The sequence below is a fragment of the Hippopotamus amphibius genome, chromosome 1 (assembly GCF_030028045.1).
Source record: "Hippopotamus amphibius kiboko isolate mHipAmp2 chromosome 1, mHipAmp2.hap2, whole genome shotgun sequence".
NCBI lineage: Eukaryota > Metazoa > Chordata > Mammalia > Artiodactyla > Hippopotamidae > Hippopotamus > Hippopotamus amphibius.
The window spans coordinates 156,279,687-156,304,897 of NC_080186.1; the positions used below are offsets into that span (position 1 = coordinate 156,279,687).

The following is a 25,211-nucleotide window of genomic DNA, read 5'->3' on the forward strand; positions in this document are numbered from 1 at the left end:
GATTTTGTTATATAAGTTATCGCTACTTTCAATAACCCATCAAAGTTTTCTGCATCTGGGTACAATCATGAGTAAGTGATTCTACTTTTACTTTGACTTAAGTTACAGTCATTTCTTTTTGTATTAAAATGGTATGAAAAAATATATTTTTACAATAAAATGATATGATTTCCTATTAGTTGAATTCATCCAGAGGAAAAATGGCAGAGGTAGATTTAATTTTCTCTGCCAATTGCATAAATTCATCTGTATTTTAAAATGTTGGGCATGGTTTACTTTTTTAAAAGAAACTATTGTGTTCCTCATATTAAAATCAATATTACCTAACTGTGGGAAATTCAGAAAAATACAGAAAAGTATAAAAAGAGAATATAAATCACCCCTAACTACCTTCTCAGACAGAACCATTTTTAACATTTTAATGAATTTATTTTTGTCTTTTTCTCCTACACAGTTTTACATAGTAAATTCTATATCACAGAAAAAAAGTTTTGTTACACTTTTTCCCACTTTGTTTCATAAGTATGCGCATTTTTCCATATTATATCAAGCTCTGTCAATTTTTTAAAAATGACTACATAATCTTTCATTTTGTGGAATTCCTACTTAAACAACACTTAAGGTCAATTTTTTTTCCTACTGTGAATAATTTATCCATATAAATATTTTTCTCCACTTGAAATTATCTGCTTAGGAGTGCTCCTAACCACTTCTGGTTCAGCACTGCTAGATTTGATTGATTTTTGCTCAAATAAACTCTTAACATTTTTAATATGCCTCAGTTCATCTTTTCACAGGTCCGGTGACCTAAGAGGGAAACCAGGGGACCCCTGAAGGCCCTCAGGAACAAAGAGCAACAGCAGTGAAGGTACCTGCAGAGCCCCTTGCGTTGCTGCTTCCTCGCTACCCCTGGAGGTGGTAGATAAAGTCCCTCCCTCCTCCATCCACAGCTTCTGCATTATGAGCTTTCAGACTTTATTTGAACATTTCTTTCTGGAAGCTGCTGAAATTGGACTGGGTCTACTTTAGAAACCAGACTGGGTCCAGGGTTAGACTGGTTCTGACTTAAACTGGACTAGGTTCATCGTGAGGCCTCAGTTCCTGGTGACCAGGATGAGACCCGCTGGGACATCCCACTCTCTCTGGAGCCTGCAGATGGCATCCTGGGAAAACTGGCAGAAGCCTGCAAAAGGTAAGAATCCTTACCAAAGTCCGCTTGCCCAGATCTCTGTGGTGTCTGGTCAAGAGAGGAAGGTAAAGTTTCACATTGTCCCTTCCTTTCCAAATCCAGATTGGCAGGGAAAAACAGTTATCAATCCTTTGTTTCCCAGGGATATCTATTGCTTTCTTGTTTGTCTCAATTTGTGTCTTGAGAACTTAGTTTGCCATCTGTTAGATGGAGACCCCAAAATATGACCCCGCAGAACTGTGGGTTGAATTTTCTAAGTCTTTCTTTCTTTTGGTTACCTTTGGGAGTAACACTGGGTCTTGGGAGGATAGCATCCTTTGCACCCTCTTTGGGGATGCCTCTTCATCCAAGGGGTTGTTTAATACTGCCAGGAAATTTTACTATTTGTCCTGCTTGAAACCTAACAAGATGTTCAAAAGGACTTTTTTTTCTTTTTTTTTTTTTAAGTAGCTCTATGGTCAGAAGTTGGCCAAATTGGAAATTGATTGTCAGAGCCTGGTAGGAACTTTTTTTTTAAGGCCTTCTCTCCTGGACTAAAATGAAACTGTGTATCCAGAGGGAAGGAAAACATTCTGAAGCCATTGTGGAAGAATTTACCCAAACGTTTCAAAGACACACAGGTCTAAAACTACAACACAAAAATCCTTTGATTTCCATTTTAGTTGACTATCTTCTCCCTGACATAAACAAGCAAACTGAGGGTGATGTAGTTGCATGGGTGGGTCAGCCTCTTGATGTTGCAACCCAATTCTTTGAGGAATTAAAAACAACTACTTGTCTTACAAATTGAGTCTTTATAAGAACAGAAATTTGGCTCTAGAAACAATTCAAAGCCACCTATCCTTTTAATGAACCCCAGAATATCCCCTGCTCATCTCAAAAAACTTGTATATTGTGGAAGATCTGGATTTGGGGGGAAAAAAAGCTCTTTCAGGAGATAGCCCATCCTTTCTTTATACCTTTGAGATGTAAATGTTCTGCCTTGTCTTCTTGTGGAGCCTATAGCCATCTCTTGAGGTGCAAACTTCGAGAAGGTAATTCTGATCTAGAAAAAAAAAAGGTATTTGGAAATTAGCTGAATTAAAAACCTTAAAGTCTTTCCCACAAATATTAGTAAGAGGCTTAGCCATCTGAGAGATAACATTAACTTATTCTATTCACTAGAAACACAATTTGTACCAAATGTTCTTTTATAAACTAGTGAGTTTTATATTATTGTACCTGTCTCATGGCTAAAATTTTAAAATGAAAGCTATAATAAAAGTTCTGCATTTTGTTTATGTATGTCCATGTATGTATGTTATAGATATGTGGTATTCTTCTACCTCCTAATGGTATTGCCAAAATTAATTTGTAAAGAGCTCTATTTAATTGGCTTAAAGACAAACATTTATAGAAATCAAGCATACTCTCAGAAATATGGAAACTAACCCAAATGTCCTTCAAGTTCATGTGATCTAGGATAATCTTTGACAAATAAAAGCTAGTTTAAGCTTGTTGGTTTAATTAAAATAGGCATGTCTTTAGTTACAGTATTAAATACAATGCTTTCACTCTACTTGGCTTTACTAAAAATCAAATAAGCTCATGTTTTCTCTGTTACAGAATTTGTCAGGAAGAAAGTTAACTTAAGATGATGGTTAGTTGTTTAATGCCTCATAAAATTTTCATGAGTAAGCTAAACATGATTGTTAAGAACAAGTAAATTAAATAGATGTAAGTGAGGTGAAAACATAAATGAACTTTTCAATAATAATAATGCTTTAAGGTATGTCTACTTAAAAGTAATTTCTAAAATACTTTTGATAAATTGAAACCTTAAAGTTATGTTGAGATCAGTTAAATGATGGATAGTTATTGAATTTCCAGATCATTTCTAAATAAAGTACTGAAATATAAATCACTGACATAGGTTTAGCTACTTTTGACTTCCTTTTACAGAGGAACTAAAGATATTTGGATCTATTAGTAAACATATTTTGTAACATATTGAAAATTTTCCTATGAGGAAGAATATACTTCTAGAAATTGTGACGTATATTTATAAATTGGCCAGTCCACAGAAGGCTACTATAACAGACACTCTACAATTTCTTACTTCTTTGTTTTCATTAGGAGTAAAGGATTCTAAGGGTTAAGGATTCTAATCAATATGTGCAATTAAAACTACTTAGAAAAATAAGAATTAAAGGAAACAACTGAGTAAAAAGTAGGTTATAAAAGTAAAATGACTGGTTGTTCCAGGATGAGGAAGAGAAAAACATAGGACAAAACCTGAATGGATATTTTAAAAAAAAGTTGTAAAAGTTTTGTGGAAAAAGAATCCTAGGAAAGGAATTTTATGTGACTGACTAAACTGAGGATGGATTTATTTAAAATTTTAAAGTATGAGTATTGATATCAGAAGTACACTGGTACAGAGTTAGAAATAGGCTTTCTCTCTGTTAAAAGGACAAAGTTTTCTCGGAATTTTGGTCTTCTCTTGATTGTGAAAGTTTGTTGTTGTTGTTCTCTAAATTTTGGGGTAGTCTATCTGGAAAGCAAAGATTTGGTCTCTTCCAAAATAATTTATGGTGCGTTATTTGTCTTTATCAGATCTTTGATTACTTAAGAAAACCCAGTCTTCTCAATATTAAAAGATCAAAATTTTGTTCACAGGTATGTAACCTGTTTGCTTTTAAAATCTTCTATTGTCAGCTTAGTTAAATTGATAATTAAGTATTATTTCATAATGATCTGAGATACTATTTAGTCAAATGTTCAAATATTTTAACTTTTGACAACTTCCCAAAATCAAATTATAAATGCAGTCCTTTTTCTTTTTCATTTTTATTTTATTATTTTTTAATTTTTAAAGCTCTTTATTGGAATATAATTGCTTTACACTGTTGTGCCAGTTTTTGAGGTACACCAAAGTGAATCAGCTGTATTTATACATATATCCCCATATCCCCTCCATCTCGCAACTTCCTCCCACCCTATCCTGGACCTCTAAGTCATCACCCATCATCGAGTTTACCTGCCTATGTTAAATGCAGTCCTTTTGACCTCAAAGTAACTTTGAAATTTCCCAGAGGAAGCCTGAAAAATCTCAAAGGATTTGTCTCTCAACTTGTAGAAGAGTGATGTTAAATTAATTACGTTTATTTGGTATGTTAAATTATGTGGAATGCATTGTCATATAGTAAGTGATGACAAACCTTTTTAGGTCATATTTTTTGGATATGTGTTACTAATATAGCTATTCCAGAAATTGTTTAAAGTGTCTAGAAATTTGTCAATACTCTACTCATCCAATTATTGTCCTAAATTATTGTATACTATAGAAATAACTACATTTCCTTATCAAATGCACTCTCATCAGATCTTAATCAATGGCCATTTTAAACTCTTTTTATCATTTACCAACTGTTATTGTTTTAGTCTGATGCTTTTGCAAAAGTGTTTCATCTTTAGAGAGATTCATGGGAAGGACTCTGACAAGTACTCTAGAATATAAGTTTCTGAAAAGACCATGAAACTGAACTGGGTAAGACTTTCCAGGGCTAATGGGAAAACTGTATTCAGCAGAACAAGAGTTGATTACATGGGGTTGAATGAACTGATGAGGATGGTTGTAATTTTTTTACAACTTTTTCTTTGAAACATTGCTGGATCTTTAATGTTCTCCCTGCCCCCTCCATCCCCCCTGCCCTGCCGCCCCAAACACACCTCTCAGATTTAAGGAAAACTTTTTCTCTTTTCTCTTAAAGTGTCTATGACTTACAGTAATTTTGTCAAGTATACCTTTATAAACAAAATTGAAACATTTACTTTTTCTCCCTACCCAATGCCTCCAGAATTCAGAAAGTTGTTGTGTATTCTTATTTTCATGGCAGCATAGTTATTTGCATAATTTCAATAAGAATACTTTCTCCCTATAATAGGACACAATTGGAAACGTTGGTTATATTACCAAATCTCTGACTAGAATGTCATACTTGAGAACATGCATAAAATCAGATTTGCCCAGATACTTTTAAGGAACTCAGGTTGACTCTATGGAGCCAATAAAAGCTCCTTGGAATAAGTGGCCTCATACCTTGCTTAAGGATTCCTGGAAGCCTTACCAGGTGAATAAGGAAGGCCACTTCCTGACAGACCCAGAACCTTAGGGCACCCTCCAAAAGAGAGGAATTCACTCACATCTGTAGGTATTCCAGGCGAATCTAATGTTGAGTTCTTGGCTTGGTTTCTCAGCCTGGAGAGGCTTTTAAAAGTCCAAGCTAAGATTCCTCATGAAAAATTCTAGCAAAGCAGATTTAAAGAAAATCTATATGGTCAATCACTATTCTTGCTGCATTTATCTAAATAATCAGGCTAAATTTAATGAGACTACACTTGCAAATTTGTCTTATTGTGATTATCTTTGATAGAAATGAGGGTGACTGCAGAGGAAATAATTATGTTTCATTGAAAATTATAACACAACCTTGTGGATATCAGATTCTAGTCCTGTTCATTGTCTTTGAGGTTTTGTTATATACCTGCAAACTGACTGGATCCTGAATTCTAGTTTCCTTAACTATCTGGCTACAACTCTCCAGACTAATGATTCCAATTTTCTCTGACCCTTCTGATTTGGAATCACTAAGAACAAAGCCTGCCCTTGAATTTCCTTGAAAGGGACCATACCAGGTCCTCCTCACTACGCAGATGGCAGCTGAACTTTAGGGACTTGAACCCTGGATCTACATCCCCCAATTAAAAAGGGCTTCTCCAGACTCTTGGAACTGCACACCAGCTGGAGATCTAAAATTAAAATTGACTAGGGAGATTCCTTCCCAGAAGCAGATGGCATCTTGAGGTGCACAGCTCTCCCAAGATCACAGGTCAAGATCTTCACCTCCAGTGTGAAAATTTTATTCCTTTTGCTTTTTTTTTACTACTTGTTTTTCCTCTCTGTTAATACATGGGAAGACAATGCTTCTTAACTCTGACAGCTATCACGGAATCTACCAATAGGGCCATAGCTGTGTGACAAAAGTCCCTAGACTTTATTGCTAAGGCAGTTTTAGGTAATAGAATTGCTTTAGATTATTTGTTGGCTGAACAAGGAGTCTATGCCATAGTAAATATCTCCTGCTATACCTAGATCAAGACCTCTGGTATTGTAGCAAATATAAGAAATTAACAAATAAGCCGCTTGGCTAAAACAGGTTGATGCCCTTTCAGGCACATTCTTTGATTTATTTGATATCAACTGGTTTGGTTCATGGGGTCCCTGGCTAAGGAGGATACTTAAGTCTCCTGCTATTATGCTCCTAGTAGTTATCATTGTAGTCTCCCCGGAGTGCTGTTTTCCATCAAAGGTCTTAAATGCATGCTTGCAGCTATCAGCAGTACATCAGGTGGTCTTGCTGCACTTGGAGAAACAGAAACCAGATGAATGAGGTGAACAGCAAAAACAGTTCTGTGGATCTGACATCATAATCTATGAATTTCACAATGAGACAAGAACAACTTAAATTCAATGGTGATTGAGAGAAGCTTTAATAGCAAATGTTTGGTCTCTCACGTATAAGAAGATGACAGAAAGAGGGGAATTGTTAAATTTGTTAAACAAAGAGGCTATTAAATTGGTGTAGCTTTGACGCTGTGGTGGCCTGTGTAAGCAAATCAGTGTAAGCCTGTAAATGCCTCATGGTTATGAAATCAAAACGCTAAGGGTGGGACTTCCCTGGTGGCACAGTGGTTAAGAATCTGCCTGCCAATGCAGGGGACACGGGTTTGGTTCCTGGTCCAGGAAGATCCCACATGCCACAGGGCAACTAAGCCCATGCACCGACACAACTACTGAGCCTGTGCTCTACAGCCCATGAGCCACAACTACTGAGCCCGTGGGCTGCAACTACTGAAGCCTGTGCTCCTAGAGCCTGTGCTCTGCAACAAGAGCAGCTACTGCAGTGAGAAGCCTGCGCACTGCAATGAAGAGTAGCCTCTGCTCGCTGCCAACTAGAGAAAACCTGTGCACAGCAACAAAGACCCAACACAGCCAACAAACAAACAAACAAACAAACAAACTGCTAAGGCTGACCAATCACAAACAGACAACTAGACTTTGAACTATAGCCAATCAATGATTGCCTTACTTGCTTCTGCCTTTTCTTTACAAAAGTCTTGCCCAGTCCCCTGTTGGTGGAGCGCTCCTAACTGCTTCTGGATTGGTGCTACCTGATTTGAATCAGTTTTGCTCAAATAAACTCTTAAAATTAAAAAGAAAAATCATCTTAAGAGAAATTATTAGGTTGAAAGTAATGAGTTTTTTTTTTTTTAATTATTTTTTTTGGGGGGGTACACCAGGTTCAAACATCTGTTTTTATACACATATCCCCATATTCCCTCCCTCCCTCTACTCCCCCCCCACCCTCCCTCGAGTCCCCCCCATCCTCCCCTTCCCAGTCCTCTAAGGCATCTTCCATCCTCGAGTTGGACTCCCTTTGTTATACAACAACTTCCCACTGACTATTTTACAGTTGGTAGTATATATATTTCTGTGCTACTCTCTCGCTTCGTCTCAGTTTCCCCTTCACCCCCCGCCCCCTCCCATACCTCGAGTTCATTTATTTTTCCCCAGTTATCAAAGTAAGATACGTTTATCATAGTCAAGTAAAATATAATGAAACTGGGAAGGAAAAAATAGTCATTCAGAGTTCTTCCACCTGGGGGCAACTCATGTTAATGTTTTGACATTATTTCTTCTGATTTATGTGGTTATTTTCTCTTTTAGTAAGGTTCAAGGATGTGAACATTTTTAAGGCTTTGGATAATACTGCCAAAATTGCTTTCAGTTTATCAATGTATCCTCCTCTGGAGGTGTGTAAGTTGTAACTGTTCTGAAAACACTAATATCTAAGAATTATCAAGTGGGCATGACTGTTCCAAAACTCCTATGACTTTGGTCTGGCTTGCTGGAAGTTTGTTTATGAATGTGGGAGTGGGCATAAAAAAGTACAAAACAAATGTTACTTGAAAAACTCATCACCAACTTTTGATTTCTTCACATAACTAAAGGATTCTTTTTTAAATAGTCACAATCCTATCCAATTCGTGTGTTCATAACTCTAACAATTTAAACTTAACAAATTTTCAAGGTGACAAAAGCACAATTGTGTAAAATGCATCAATGTATACACTCTGGTTGAAGTCTACCCTTTTGAAAGGCTACCTTTTTAACGGTGTTTATTCCGTGGGCCTTGGAAAATGCCTATTTAATAGGTAGCCATGGAAGTCCACTCACTGGTCTTTCTGGATGAAGATAGGCTATCAGTCACTTAGTAACACTTGTTTCCTGGCATGATAGAAGAAAATGTTCTTCTAGTTAGGGCTTCCTGGTCTTTTTCATCGCATGGTGCTTGTAGAAAATAATGGTACTTGTTCTTTACACTGCAGGAAATGAATGAGGCTGATGTCATCCAAGGTGACTACCTGGAAGCCTAGGGCCCCACCTGGCTGTCCTGAGGACTGAAGGATCCAAGCTCCAGTCTCCTGTCGTCCATTCAAGGTGCATCATGGCCAGTTCTGCCTCCTAGGGAACCTGCAGGCATGTATCTTCTGATGTCATGAAGGCATATCTTTCTTTCTTTCTTGTTTCAAAATGTTGTTTGTGTGTGTGTGTGTGTGTGTGTTTAATCTATTCCTTGCATTGATTACGCAGAGACCTTATATTAGTAGAAACATAGATGTTTTTCTTGACTACTTTCACCTCTTTACTCTTCTCCACAAAATATGCTCAACTCCTGTTCCAAAAGTTTTATTTTACTTATTTTTTAAACTTTATTATTTATTTATTTAGGCTGTGTTGGGCCTTTGTTGCTGTGCACTGGCTTTCTCTAGTTGCGGAGTGTGGGGGCTACTCTTCCTTGCGGTGTGTGGGCTTCTCATTGCGGTGGCTTCTCTTGTTGCGGAGCACAGGCTCTAGGTGCACAGGCCTCAGCAGTTGTGGCACTCAGGCCCAGCAGTTCTGGCTCACAGGCTTAGTTGCTCCGCAGCATGTGGGATCTTCCTGGACAGGGATCAAACCTGTGTCCCCTGCATTGGCAGGCGGATTCTTAACCACTGCGCCACCAGGGAAGTCTTTATTTATTTATTTATTTCTCTCACCTGGAAGTCATTCACTGAATAATTACCAACTGAGTTTTACTAAATACCAGGCACTTTGCTAAAAACTCGGGATAGTGAAATGGTCAAGACTGCTCCTGACTTGGAGGTGTTCACGCTTTAATGGAGAGGAACACAGGAATGGCAAGATAAAGCAAGAAGCAGTTAATGGTGGTATAGGTCCAAAGTCCCACAGCCTTCTCCTTGGGGCAGGTGGGAAGGCTTCCCAGGACCTGTGACATTTGAGGTGTGACTTGAAGAAGTTTGATATTTCAATCAGGAAACAGAGTTTGTGCTGGGTAGGAGACAGAAACCAGTGGTTTTGACAAATAGATGGGTTCGTCAGTATCCCTGGAACACCAATTCCAGGCAGCACCTGGAGGGCAAGGCAGGGTTAGGTTGTGAGGAACTTTGCCTGCTGCATGAAGAGTTAGGGCTTTTTATGCAGGAGCCTGACATCCGCAGACTTGTTCTTAGGAAGCATCGCTCTGGCATCTATGTGGAGAATGGACTTGTGGATGGGTGGCGAGGTCACCAGGAGTCTGCTACAGCTCTGAAAACAGAAGTGATGAGGGCTTGACCTGGGGCCAGGGAGGCGGGGATGGATGGAAGAAGGCAGTGGTGATAGAATCCATGGGAGTGGCTGCAGGAGTATGAGAGAAGTCAGTTGGGGCAAATAGGTAAATGATGATGTCATTAGCAGAGACAGGGAGAAAGTCTTAACCTCCAGCACGTCAGCTCTTCAAATGCAACTCCTTTAGACCCAATCCAAGGGCCTTTCCTTTACAAGCCTTCTTCTTCCATCCTTGTCTCCTGAGGCACTGCTCTCTTCCCAGAATAGCTGTTCTGGCAGTCAGCAGTAGACAATTTGCTTCCTAAGCAGGAGGCTGTTATTTCATATGGGTCAGGTCTGTTTCCTAAACTAGATTGTAGGACTGTCATCCTCAAGCCCCATGTCCCATGCTTCTCTGACATTCATCCCAGTGACTTTCTCACGGTGTGGGCATTTACTAGGTGCTGTCTTCAGTAGGCATTGGGGCTCATGCTGTGCTTGCAAATGAAATCTTAAATATAAAATAGATATAAAGTGAAGGTAAGTTGGTTATTGTAGGGGTAGAAGGCTCGGAAGGACCCGCGGCATCCTCCTGCCTAGGGCTCCATGAGACGCGGTTTGAAAACTTTCGGCTTGGTGGACTGGTCATGGGTTTTGGAATTAGGATTGAATTCAAATCCCTGCTCTGTCATTTACTTGCTATAATAAAGTAAACAAATGGAGAAACTGCTCTGAGCCTCACTTTTCCCTCTGTAAAACAGGTAATCCTACTTTCATTGTAGGTTTATTGTGAGGATAAAGTAAGATAATGCATATGTAAAAATCTCTGGCACCTGTTAAAGGCTCGCTAGGTCAGAGCTGTTGGTAAGAATAACAAGACCCTTGCTAACTGATCCCTATTGAAGTGGTTACTTGTTCAGTCTGAATAAACCTACTCATGCTCACATTAAGAAATGCCGGGGTTGGGGTGAAGTTGTGGGTGAGTTTGGGATTCAGAGACCCAGTCTTGCATTAGGCTCTATCCACTCCATAAACCGGCAATCGCCTGCCTTTGCATGAAGGCCTATCAATATTTAATGTGTGGGTGTCGGTTGCTGTAAACCGAGCATACCCCAGCACCAGCTTGAATTAATTATATGCAGGAGGAGAGAAAATAAAATGCCTTTTTCTCAGAGCCCCAAGTTTCACTGGCTACACAGAAGCCTGGAAACCACAGGGTGAAATTTCTGCTGATGGAGGACCCTGAGAAGAAGCTGAACCAGAAAAGTGACAGCAAACCCCGGAAAGTACGATTTAAAATCTCTTCCTCCTACAGCGGCCGCGTGTTGAAGCAGGTGTTTGAGGATGGGCAGGAATTAGAGTCGCCAAAGGAGGAATACCCTCACAGTTTCCTCCAGGAGTCCCTTGAACCGATGAATGGTGTTTACGGGTCTGGGGAAGCCCCCAAACCCCGGCCGTACTCCCCTAAGCTGACTGCTCAGAGGATCAGCGTGTTTCGAGAGGGCAGTGCCTACACCATGGCGGGCAGCCAGCCTTTCTTCAATGATTACAAGGCAAATGCCCATAAGGTTGGTATTGCCCATGGTGTATAAGGTGTAAGGACTAATACGCGGTTAGAGAGACGCCTAAATATTTCAGATTTGTATCTTGTGTGTGCTCTGGTATCAACCAGAGCTATAGGTGCACCAAATGCGAAGCTGCTATCAGAATAATATTTCTGGGACAAAAATAACATTCTTGTTAACGACTTATTGGAAAGTGCAGTAAGCGGACCTCGCATTCAAATTCCATCCAGGGTAACAGATTGTAATTGGGCCTTCTGCTGTTATCTTGGTAGGTAAATGAAATAGAGCTGCGGCAGTTTTCAGGTTGCCAGTCTGCTGTTTCAGAAATTATGCGGCAACGGGTTGTTCTTTTTCCTGAAAGAGCTGAGTGTTTGAAGTTGCTTATTTTACTCCAGCCAATTATTTAGTTTGCGGTTCATCCACATCTTGTGTTATTTCTTATCTCGCTCCTGCTGCCTGCTTTTAAAAAATGCTTGTTTATTTGTTTATTTATTTAGCCTTTCCATTGCTTGTTAGCATGAACGCTGGGTAGCTGGAATCCTGGGAAGAAACGGTGCAAAAGCAAATCAGCCAGAGGAAATGTTACATGGGGAAGACATTTGAGCTAAGAGTTTGCTTGAAACATGTATTTTATCTGTGAATTTCAGTTATCTTCTCTAGTAACATGGATAATCAAAAGCCCATACGTGATTTTCTTTGAAGCTAGAAGAACCTGGAAAATATTCACTGCTTTCCACAAGCTAATAGGAGATGTGTGTATGCTCTCTCCCAGTAGGACCATGAATGCCTTAAAAAAAAAAAGGATTAAATACAATTACATAATATACCAGGTTATTAATGAATAGCACACCAGGAGAGGTTTTCATCTTTAAAGTGTGAAATTCAGGTAATTACTCTCTAATCATTTTTATTGTTCATTTCCTAAGGTAACGGATTATATGTCTATAGCAGACAAATGTATTGGCCTTGCTGGCATTGGTAAAAGTGTAATTATGGGCATGTCCACATTTATCAAAGATAATACCAGGTTTCTTTTTGATATTAAAGGGGGCTGGAATGAACAGTCCCTCACGTTAGTGGAGTGACTTATGCATTACAAAGCACTATCACATCCTATCTCATTGGGTCTTCTTCACAACCTTGAGAAGAAAGGCAAAGTATGGTCATTTCCATTTTGCAAATGCGGAAAATTGAGTTCCAAGTTGTAAGGGACCCACCTGATATTATAGTGTCATTAGATGCAGAGTCAGATTAAGAACCTGGGTCTTTTGACTCCCCATGCACTTGGACCTATGGAATATTCCTTTTAAGAGGATGAGACCATTAATAATAGTGATATTGATGATGACATTTATCAAGTGCTTATTATGTCCTACGTACTTGGCTATGTCTTATACTTACAGTATCTCTTTTTAACTAAATCTCATTTGTAGCTTTAGAATTTATAGAGTCAAAGTTTATACAAACCTGTACAAGGCCATGGTTTATAATATTGGACTGCTTGACCTTCATCAGTCATGTGTCACACTTGGCATTTATGTAAAGGTAAGATTAGGCATGGACTTCATAAAACCAGATGCCCGAGTCTTCCTGGGAGCACCGCACAGTGGGTTTCAATACAGTATTCTAGAGACCAGGTTCAGGGTTTGCTTTCTGCTTGATCCGGTTATCCTTGTTTTCCCTGTTGCCTGAACAAATGCCACATCCCACTGCTAACCAGCCTCTGGTGTGAGAGTGGTAAGGATGGATTTGTGCAGCTCCACCCACTGAAATAGATTGTCAACGCTGGTACTTAGGAAAAAGAAAGAAATGAGAGCTGGGAAGTCAAGATATTTCAATAGTGAATCCAACTATAAAATAACTCAGTAAATATTGGCTTTGCAGCAACATTGGGTAGCAGTTAAGCACAACAATTAAAAGTGAGGGCTCTAAACTTGAACAGATATTTGTACACCAGTTTTCATAGTAGCACAATTGCCCATAGGTGGAAACAACCCAAATATTCATCAATAGGTGAAGAACAAACAAAACATGCTATATACATACTATCGAATATTATTCAGCCTTAAAAGGAAAGAAATACTGATACATGCGACAACATGGATGAACCTTGAAGACATTATGCTAAGTGAAATTAGCTGGTCACAAAAAGATAATTGTATAATTCTACATACATGAGGTATTAGCATAGTCAAATTTATAGAGACGGAAAGTAGAATGGTGCTTGCCACGGGCTGGGGAAGGGAGAAGGTGGAGTTTAATGAGTACAGAGTTTCAGTTTGGGAATAAGAAAAAGTTCTGGAGATGCTTGCACAACAAGGTGAATGTACTGATGCTTCTGAACTGTACCTTACAAAAGGTTAAAGTGGAAAATTTTATGTTATGTGTATTTTACCACAATAAAATAATAATCATAAAAAGCAAGGCTCTGATGACAGTTAAACCTGGATTTGATGTCCATTCTACCTGGTTACTCTGTAAGCTTAGGCAAGCCACTTAATCTGGTGACAATAAAAGCACCTGCTTTCAAAGATTATCGTGGTGATTAAAAATATATGACATTAAAAGTACTTAGCACTGTGCCTGGCACATTGTATATGCTCAGTACGTGTTGCCTACCATTGTGATAATGACAAGGTTCTTATCAAGGAAATATCAAGTCTTTTAAAATTTTATGTGATGGATAGAGAAAGTGGTTATAAACAATCAGGTCTTTTAAGGAACTGAAACTGATTGAAGTCTTTCCGTTAAAAAATATGAAAGGGAAAGGAAAAAGGAAAGAAACATTTATTGAACAGTTACGTTGTGTACATTATTCAATTTCATCTTCACATTCTGTGAGAATTTTACAGATTGGAAAAACAAGTTAATAGGGGCTAAATAACTTGCAAGTCTCACACAGTTGTCAAAATTTGAACTCAGGTCTTCCTACCTCCAAAGTCCATTGAGTTTCTCGTACCCACTAGGCATGTCTGCATTTAAACATAGAGCAGTGGAAAGGTTTCATGGTCCCTAAATGGCAATTCTCAGTCCCTTGGCTTTTGACATCAGAGTATTTATGAATGTTTAATCACATATGTTGCCATTCCATGCATTATGGAAGGAAACAAAAAAATTCCTGGCTCTATCCTGACCCTCTGTAATGTAAGAGTGGGTGTTCTTCACAGGCAATTGGGTGTAACTGGATAATGTGAACTTTAGTTACACCCAGAGAGTTTCCTTAGACACAAGGAAGAACTTGATGTCAGGGTGACTGAAACTTAAACACACCTTGAAGGTGATTTGGGATCCTCCATCTTTGGAGTATATTAAAAATAAATTTACTATCCTGGGTGTCTCAGATGTTGACCAGCTTAGAGGCAGGAGGTTGGACCAGATGACTGCAGATATTTTTTTTTTCCTGTATATTGAGAATTTTGCCTTGGAAAAACCAGCCCTACGTGCAAAAAAAGCTTCCTAGTAACTGAGCTCTTCGGCTATTGCTGGAAATAGAAATAGAACCTTCCAAAAATGCCACCATCTTTATCTTCTGATGCTCAGAAACTGATAGTCTAGAGTGTGAAACAGGAACCCAGCATGCATCAAACAATAGGAAATGGAAGCTGCCACATGATCCCTTGAAGAGAGGGAGAGAGAACAGAGCCAGGTAGGAAGCTTGCGGCTTCATAAATAATTATTGCAAACTCCATGGGTGTTTCAGGGAAGGGGACCTAAAGATTGAAGCCAGGTTGTGACTGAATGCATGAAGGCTTTAAATAGGAGACTGCTTAACTGTGGCATCTAAATAGATTTGGTTTGTACAGTTCTGTAAAAGCAGGGCAAGATATGTCATGCTGGGGAATGTAGGAGTGTAGCATGATTGACCTGTACTACTGAAGAGCAGTCCTTAATGCTAATGCAGTAACAATGCCCATTGTTTGCATGGTATCTTCAGCTTTTGCAAACTCATACATATTCTTCATTGCACCCCCACCCCTAGACATTGATATGATTAGCTCCAGGGACCAGAGGCAAAATAGTTAACCACAGGAACAGTGCTCAGTTAGCACAGAAGCCAGCAGAGTGTTGGGGCAGGGTCCTGAGACCTGGGGTCTTATGCATTAATATCTACATTGCTGGGTTTGGGGATGTGAGAGGTTCCCTGAGGAGAGAGACTGGGGAGACAGGAAGGCGCTCAGGAGTCTCAGGACAGTACCTGATTACCACCCAGGATGGAAATATTCATATATTTTAATAACTAGTTTGTCTGTGGTGGTGCCCATCAGTTGGCCATCAGCCCATTTGCGTGAGCAAACTGAGGTTCTGAGAAGCCAGATGGCTTTCCTATATCTCACAATTGGTGGACAGTAAAATTGGGATCTAGTGTTTTTTTCCCCTCAAGCTTTCTGCAGAGAAGTATGTGGCCTTAGTTAATTAATGTCTAGACATTTCCTCCCCAGGCTTCTCTACTGCATTGCAGTGTTGCCTAAGTTCTTTCTCAGCAAATGATGAAGTAGCACGTGATAAATCTATACAAGGGCTCATAGGCTATTAATAATGATGCTCTAAAAGTACATTTCCTGACATAAAAGATCTTCATATTATAGGAATAATGAAAAAACATTAAATGTTTGTAAATAGTACAGCGTAGGTGTTAAGAATATGGACTTTATAGTGAGACAGACTTGGGTTTTAGTCTCAGCCACAAACCCTGAGTAACTCTGTAAACTTGGAAGACTATTAACCTCACTAAGCCTCAGTCTCCTCATCTGTAAAACGTAGAAATTGTAGCAACTACCTCACAGGAATGTTTGGGAGGGAAATGAGATAATGTTTGTAAAATGCTTAGTATGATGCCTGACACACAATAAATGCCATCTCTTATAATAATAATAAGAATAATAGTAATTCAATAAATTGTATCTACTATTATTGTTTATGCATAAAAATTTGGACACAGATTTATTTATTTTTTTGAAAATACAATTACTTTATTGATTTCTTACAATCAAATACTGCCAACTAGCATTATTTCCACTCATGCATCATTAAAAACAAAAGGATATTTCTTCAGCATTTTCAAATGATACATTATACAGTAAACAAAAAAAAAGTTAGAACTTAAAATGCACCCTGATTAATTATGTAAACTGGTAATTTTTTTTTAAATGGCATAACTAATAATTTGGTTCCTGAGAGATTTATTTTTTAAAAGCATTCCTTTGTATGCATTAAGCACTCACTCTGCCCAGCCCTGGACCAGCTCCTGTGGTGTGTAGTAGGAATAGGAACTCTGGTCCCCATCCTGCAGAGTCCTTCATTCTAGTTATATGATTAGTTCAGCTTTGGTTGGTTACCATCAACAGGAAGAAAGAAGCTGGTGTTCAGGGTTTTCAGACAGAGCAAAGAAACCAGGGAATGAACTGCAGCTTTGGGCTGTGGTGGGATCCCAAGTGCCAGATGGTATGTCTCTTTTCTGGGATGTTGAAGAGGTTCTACGGCCCTGTATTTGGTAACTGTTAGTGAATGACCATGCTCATTCTTCATTTCTCTAGTCCCCACCTATTATAGATTTTGGAAAGATAATCATCTACACGAATAACCTGAAAATTATTCGAACTCCAATGGACAAGAGAGATTTCATGAGGAAAATGCTCCAAAAGGAAGAGGAGGCCGAGGAAGAGTCTCTGATGCACAAAGAAGAAATCTATGGAGACCAGAACGATGGGCTTTTGGCAGAGACAGCAGGCACCTTCCCCCATAACCAGTACCCACAGGTACGTCAGAATGGTTCATTGCTCTATGCAGAGCTGGCCCTACAACCATGGTCTCCAAATTGTTTTGGTTGTGTACTATTTAAGTAAAAAACTTTTGAATATGCATACTTAAGATGTCTAAATTTAAAGATGCTGAGGAGTTTTAAGTTTATTATATTTTAGTGATTTATCATATTTTACTGTTAGCAATAATACTTAAAAGTCCATATTTCAAATACTCTTAATTTGAATCATTTAGAATGATTTCTTTTAAGATCTAATTGGGTACTTATTGTTCTTAACTTTGCACTGGGGCTTAGAATAGCTTGTTCTAGAGATGGAAAAAAATCAGCTCTGTCCTTTTCTTATAGGTTTGTTTGTGCTTCTGTTATTCGTGGTAATCCTCAACCCACAGTATTCTTGAAGAACTCTAATAAAGCCACTTGTCTTTAGAGTTTGTGGAGATTAGGTTAGTTAAAACTAAGCAATACCATCTGTAAATCCACTAGACCAGACACTCGTGAACCACAATATATTGTAATATGCTGACAGTGAACTGACGAGCAGGATTGTCCTCGTCACTTTAGGTAAAGTGAGGTCATTTTACATCATGCACGCAGCAGGGCCCCTCGGGTACCACATTTGTTAAGTGACTGCCCCACCTAGTGAGGTTGCTGCTGTCACCTTGTTCATTAAAAAAGGGTATAAAATTTCTTTTGAAAAGATTATTAAAGCTTAATTTCTTGCCTTCTTTGGATAAAAAGTAAATATAAATAGTTCAAATGTTTTTCCTTCCCACACCTTTCAGGGGTGTGAACACCCCACCTTGGAAACCATTGCTCAGACGTGCTCAGACAGGCTCAGCAGGAAGGTGATGACATTCATTAGTTCACTGTGTGGGGCTGAGGGTGGGAAAAGCAATTTTGGTGAATTTAAGCTAACAGAGTAAAAGCTTGGGAAGCAGCAGAAATGAATTTTCTCTCTCTAGAGTCCATCTCTTGGGACTTGAAGCTGAACCTCCCATGGGTTAGCATGACAAATGGGCCAGGGACTTCCTCTGAACTTGAGTGATGTCCCCACCCCAGGAGGGTTTAGGGGATGAGAAAGCCATGACTAGACTCCAGCTCTACTCACGACCATTCCTGTCACTTTCCGACCTGATCTCACACTTGATAAAATACATTTGAAATGCAGATCCAATCATGCCATCCTTTCCTCACCCTCCCCTCCCCCCCAAAAAAAAAAAAAAACTTTCAATGGACTCTCATCACTTGGTATAAAACTGAAACTCCTCAGTTGTTCTAGAAAGTGCTGTGCAGCCTGGCTTCTTCAGCCTCATCTCTTACGTGTATCTGCTCATTCTCTGTGCCCCAGACACACTGCCCATCTGGATACCCCTCAGATGTTCCTCGCTCTTTCCTGCCAGAGGCAACTTCCCCATGCTTAGAATACTCTCCAGACTCCCTACCTCCTTGCCCACAATTGCTTGAGATCTCGCCTCTGCCTTCCCTTGCCTTCTATTCAATATATAGCACTATTCAGAACCTAGCACAGAAGCAGGCAGACAATTAAACTTTGTGGTCCAAAGCATTACCATCCCACTTTAAAATTCACTAATTCTGTGCTTTTCCATACCATATTGTAACTTGTAGAAGCATGTATTTTCAGAAGAGGACCAGAAATGCAGGTCAGACTGCAGGCCTGAATGAAAAAGCAACAACAGGCCTGCTCGGGCAATTACCTTTAAATTCAATTTGGAAAGAACTGTGTTTTTTTAGCTCTAATGCCATAAACTAGGACAGAGGTGTGCAGCAGAAAGCTGCCATGAAAGGTTATACTCAACCTGCCATCCTTTAAGCTCTATTTTGAATTGCTATTTCTTTGCCCCATCCCTTATGCAGTAAATGCCCAGACAACTTTTATTCTAAAACAGAGGGTCAAAGAACATCAAGGAGCCCATTCTGACCAAGAGACTCTTTGTTGTGCTACATAGAACAGGGAAACAGTAGGACCTTGATGAAAGAGCAGGGCAGGACTAAAAGCCAGGCCATGCTTGAATCTCTGTATTAACTGTAAATGAAAAGAAAAGGAGTCATTGAATTGAGCTACAGCGGAAAGTATAAGGAGAAAAATCTCAGTAGATCTGAGACCGTAAGTCATCTGGGCTTTTTATGCTTTATGTGATCTTACCTTTGAAACAATAATAATAATAATAACAACAATAATAATAACTGCCATTTTTTGAGGGTTCATGTTAGCCAGGCCCAGTGCTTTCTAGGTAATGGTCCATTTCATTCTCACAAGGACTCTGTTTGGTAGGTATTATCCATAGTCTCATTCTGCAGCTAGATAAACTAAGACTTAGAGAAGTTAAGTAACTCGCCAGAGGGCACCAGAGTCTGTAGTCAAACCCGGGTCCATCTGACTCCCAATCTCATGGTCGTAACTGTGCTGCTGATCAGGCTCTAGATTGGTGCTGTTACCATCTTCAGGGTGACACAGGGCTTTGAGTCTCTGAAGAAAGCTGAGGCCCCTTTTCTTGGTCATGGAGCTAGCGAAAGATGGTTTGGGTAGGTTTATTGGGTTCTAGAACCTAAGCTATGCTGTACAGCGATGTTCTATGTCCTCTTACTAAATATTTCTGAGAAGAATTTTTAAAAATATTGACAAAACAGTAGACAGATGCTGATATCATGCATGCCTTGTATAGAGTAGAGGCTCAGTAAATACCTGTTGAATTAATTGAATGATTAAAAACAGCATAATGGTGGGAATTCCCTAGCAGTCCAGTGGTTAAGACTCCATGTTTCCATTGCAGGGGGCATGGGTTCAATCCCTGGTCAGGGAACTAAGATCCTGCATGCCACGTGGCGTGGCCAAAAAAAAAAAAAATTAAAAACAAACACAAAAACAAAAAAACAGCATACTAAGAGCAAAAGGTTGGAGGAAGGGTGGTAACGTAGGATAAGAATGGAAACTCCAGTGGAACCTCTAACAGTGCATCATATAACCATGTGACATGAGATGGAATTTGATTGATGATTTGTTCTCGTTCTTTATGGCAAGCTCACCAGGTTATTTCATTAATCTTTCAGTATCTGACCTGCATTCTATGCAAATGAATTTTTGGATCACATGTGTAGTATTATGGTAGGATGTTACTGTATTTTCTTTGACAACATTGATTTAAAATCTCAGTGGGATCAAGTACAAAATAAAAACATGATGGCTTTGGCAGAAAAATGGACCATGGCAGTTTGCTTTAAGAATATTTTGGCAAATATATTTATTTTGCATACCTTAAGGGCAGAAAACAAATTTCCCCATTGTTAATATGGCAGCAATCAATAAAATATTAACAAAAGGATGCATGGACATCACGGGGGATTTCGTCAGCTGGAGAGTCACTTCTGTTCCCTACCTACATCTAGGATAAATAAAATTTAATGCCTTCTTAGGCACTTTGCAGTGTGATGGGGCTGTTTTCAGAATGTAGGCCTCCCTTTTCAGAAATGATTTCTATTCTTAGGTTACAAAAGAAAGCTGTGTTAGCTGGTTGAGCCACCCAGTGGACTCCAGCTGTCTTGTTAGTTCCTAGAATTTAAGAACAGCAAGGGATCTCCAGACATCATTGTTTTGTTTGTTTGTTCATTCAGCAAGTATGTGAACAACAGATATTGTGCCAGGCACTGCACTAGATGTCAGGAAGTGATGGGGGAGAGAAACGAGCCCAGAGCACTTCCTGTGTGGTCAGCAGGAACTTTCAGGGAAGTGTGAGACCTGCCAGGCTCGGGGCAGTAGAGGCAGGGTGGGACCCCTGGGCCTCAGGTGTGGGTGGGCAAGGCTTCCTGGAGGAAGTGCTGCTAAGCTGACATCTGAGCACAGGCAGGAGTTGGCTGGGTTGAGAGTGGAGAAGGGTCCCCTGAGACCAGCTAGAGCGAGCGCTAAGGATGAGAGCCTGAAAGAAGTAACTGAAAATGTACGTCAGCCGGGGAGATTGGATTTTCACCTGAAGTTTATCTGGTGGGCAGGCGTTCCTTACAAGGTTTCTTGGATGCTTTCTATGTGGCAGCCACAACTGTAGGTAACTTCATGAGATTGGTATCCTTGGGGAGATGGAGTCCCACAAGCCCAGAGGCAGGGACTCTGATGAATGCATGCCAGAATCGACAGGTGTCTGGATTAGGAGTGTGGTTGTGGGGGGAAACTGGATGGATTTCAGAGATGTTTAAAAGATGAAACGGACAGGAGTTGGTGCTGAATCTACCTGGTATCAATCTGGTATTATTACCCAGTATTTCTTAGGAGGTTTATAGTCTATGCATGGTCATTGCGTGGGAGGGCAAAGATTGCCAATTTCCTTGAGATGTCTTAGGGGTAGAGCACAACAATAGACAAGGGGCATAGCCTGGTGTCCCTGGGAGGAGGGGACAAGGCTTAGAAGTAAACTAACTTTAAAGGAGAACCTATCATATGCCAGATGATATATTATGGCATTTACGTATATGCTCTCATTTAATATTCCAGCTACTTAGAGAGGTAAGCAACATCCATCCCTGATCACAGGTAAAGAAACTGAGATTTAGGGAGGTTAAGGGAACTGTCCAAGGTGCACAGCTGATGTCAGAGGCAGGTGTCAGCTTCAGGCTGCTGACTCCAGAGCTGAGCTCTTAATCACAGGGCCTCAAAGAGAATAAAGTGGGACTTCCGAGGTGGCGCAGTGGTTAAGAATCTGCCTGCCAATGCAGGGGACACAGGTTCCAGCTCTGCTCTGGGGAGATTCCACATGCCATAGAGCAACTAAGCCCATGCGACACAACTACTGAGCCTGTGCTCTAGAGCCTGTGAGCCACAACTATTGAGCCCATGTGCTGCAACTATTGAAGCCCACACGCCTAGGGCCCGTGCTCCGCAACAAGAGAAGCCACTACAGTGAGGAGCCTGCGCACCACAATGAAGAGTAGCCCCCGCTTGCTGCAACTAGAGAAAGCCCGTGTGCAGCAACGAAGACCCAACACAGCCAATAAATATATAAAATAAATAAATAAGTAAATAAATAAATTTATTAAAAGAGAAAGAGATTAAAGTACTGCAGGAATTCAGAGCTAATCTTGGAAGGATTGCAACATCCATTCATCCATCCACTCGGTTCTGCAGAACAACCCTGAGCACCTGCTATTGGACGACTAGGAGGAGGGGCTGCATACGGGGGCATTAGGAACATGAGCTCTGGTGCCCGACTCCCTGGGATCCACGCCGGCCTCCTCCTCTTCAAGCTGTGTGACCACTGGCACACAACGGTGCTTCTCGGGGCCTCATTTTCCCATCTGTGACCAGGGATGGTAATACTTCCACTGTCTCATGGGGATGCTGTGAGGATTAGATGGGCTGATGACAGAGAGCTCTTAGAACAGCACGCAGGGAGGTCCCTGGCGGTCCAGTGTTTGGAACTCCACACTCTCACTGCCGAGGGGCCCGGGTACAACGCCTGGCACCTCCTAGGTGTTCCACAAGGGTTCAGTATTAGTTTGGCAATGAAGAACATGAAGTCCTGCCCTTATGGGCACAGACCTAACGTGTTAGATGGTGACAAGAGAGATGAAAAAGTCAAGTGGTAGACTGCATGGGCCAGTGGCAGGGGCTGCTGTCTTAGAGGGGTCCATCAGGCAAATCTCTGATAAAGTGCTGAGATAACTCCGTGCTTCTGGTCAGTTCTCTCACTGGCATTTGTGGGAAGCATCTTCCTCAAATTCTGCCCCAGCCTTTGCGGGCTCCCAGTGCTGTTTTGACTTGTGTGTGAACAATGGATTTGAACAGCTGCTGTAACTTAACCCTGACCTGTCTCTTGCAGGAAGGGGAGCTTCCCGAGGACAACTGTTTTCACTGCCAGGGATCAGGCAGTGCCACCTGCTCTCTGTGCCATGGCAGCAAGTTCTCGATGCTGGCCAACAGATTTAAGGAGTCCTATCGGGCCCTGCGGTGCCCTGCCTGCAATGAGAATGGCCTGCAGCCTTGCCAGATTTGCAATCAATAGCCCGTGGCTTTGTATGTCCGCTTTTATCACATCCCCCCTAAAGCTATTTGTAATAAACTGCTCCTCCTCCACCTCCTCCTTCCTCTCCCAGCAAGGAAGCCACAGTGGCTGCAATCACTTCCACCACTGGCACAATTCAGTTACTCGAAGACATTTCGTGAGGCTGGTAAAATCTCCATGTTGGTCTAAGTGGCAGAGGCATTTTTGAATTAGAGTCTGCTTTGAAACTGGTTCTAAAATGATCCTTCCAGGACTGTGTGCACATATCGCACTTGACTTAGCTCAGTTTTCTCCTTGCACAAGTGAACAAATAAATGTACAATTCAGGCAGCAGGTTGAAGTCATTTTCTGGTTGGGAGTTACTTTGCAAAATTATGCAATGAGAAAGGAATAGAAAAGGCAGGTTTCTGATGAGCTGAATTCTTGTTGCTTATAATGCATTTCACATAGTTATTGGTCAAATTGCATTTTTAATTAAGCAGAAGAGGAAAGGGATGCCCAATGCTGAATGTACTAGCAGGCCATCGAAAACAAAACAGGATGTGTATGCTTCTTGCTGAAGATAGGCAAGCTGAAGAGGCCTTTTTTTTTCAAAGTCCTGACTCTCTGCTGTGTGATGTGCTTGGGTAATGTGCATGCAGGCAACGAGCAGTACTACTTCTTAGGACAAGATGAGATGAGACATTTCTGTGTGCCTCTACACCGCTGCACTTATAAGCCAAGTCAAAGCTGTTTATGATAAATTTGGTGCTTAAGTATGTGAGTGTGTGTGATAAGACTTCTTCCAGCCCCCAATTTATTACCAAATAAATTTATTTTAAGGCTAAGATATAGCCATGATTTCCTCATAAAAGACTGTGGATCTTTTATAGGTATCTATTGGAAACTTCTAAAAAAAAACTAACTAGGGCTGATTTTTAGCAATTATGTTTCTACTGTCTATAAATACACATACTAAGGATAATTTTTCCTCTTATAAATAGAAAAATACTTTTGTTAATGAACTTTTGTAGCTCTAACAGCCACTCCCCTTCCCCCTTGAGAATAAGATTGTAAAGTCTGTTATCTATTGAGACACATTGCTTTTCTACAGTAATTATTTTAATTTTCATAACAAGTTTTTCAAGATTTGTTTGTTATTCTCTAATATTCAGCTGTTAATATAATTCAACAGTGGAGTGCTTTTCAGACAATATAAATACTTCTAATAAAAAGATTAAAATATTTTTCAAAATCATGATAATTTTGCCTGTTTTCTTTTAGCCGAAACAATGGAACTATTGCTCACCAAATTTCTGTGCTTCTGTACTTAACTATTTCCTGACCCTATTTATGCTTTCTTACAGCTATTGGCTCCTCTGTCTTTCCAGAATACCAGAGGAAGGAATGATGTCAAGAGATCCTGAGACCTTTAAGTGTATTCTGCGTTTAGATGGGAACGTTCAAATGTTCTGTTTGTTTGGATGTGCAGGATGGTATTACCAGGTGCTTGATGTGCCGTGTTACCCAGATGGGCACTGCCATTTGGTATCTTTGGGACTTAGAGTGTCAGTGGAAGACACATATATAAACAGATAATTACCATATAACGTGACAAGTTCTGGGAGGGGAATTCCAGGGGGCATTTGGAGCACATAGAAGGGACACCTAACGGAGCCTGAGTGGGGTTAGAGTGGCTTTTCAGAGGAAGAGGTGTGAACTCTGTTGGCTTCTTTTCCTTACCCCATGCTCTTAAGAGCCTTTAATACTTTTCATTTCATAATAAATACATCTACTAATGATATTTTTTCAGTCAAGTATTTATTGAGTACTGAGTGTATATTAGTAGACAAAACAGACAAAACCCTTGCTCCTTGTGAAGGTTACATTTTGGTGGGGCTAATACAACTAAAATATATGTATTAAGAGACAACTAAAAAAATATAACATAGAATAAAAAGATATGTATCTATCTTATATAACTATATATGTCTATAATGTTTAGTGTGTTGGAGAA

At 40.1% G+C, this 25,211-nt stretch overlaps 1 protein-coding gene across 1 annotated transcript; it reads left to right on the forward strand.

The window, feature by feature from the left end:
- Positions 1-11,113: 11,113 nt before the first annotated feature.
- On the forward strand, positions 11,114-23,215 carry GRXCR2 (glutaredoxin and cysteine rich domain containing 2). The gene is made up of 3 exons (XM_057716162.1): positions 11,114-11,449; positions 16,981-17,202; positions 23,033-23,215. Exons 1-3 carry the CDS (start codon positions 11,114-11,116, stop codon positions 23,213-23,215), a joined length of 741 nt encoding a protein of 246 aa, XP_057572145.1.
- The last annotated feature ends 1,996 nt before the right edge of the window (positions 23,216-25,211 follow it).

Excerpts from the sequence above, each read along its gene's own strand:
- GRXCR2 (XM_057716162.1), top strand. The coding sequence starts at position 11,114 with ATGGAGGACCCTGAGAAGAAGCTGAACCAGAAAAGTGACAGCAAACCC. Across the intron at positions 11,450-16,980 it reads ACAAGGCAAATGCCCATAAG|TCCCCACCTATTATAGATTT; the intron begins GTTGGTATTGCC and ends TCATTTCTCTAG. Across the intron at positions 17,203-23,032 it reads CCCATAACCAGTACCCACAG|GAAGGGGAGCTTCCCGAGGA; the intron begins GTACGTCAGAAT and ends TGTCTCTTGCAG.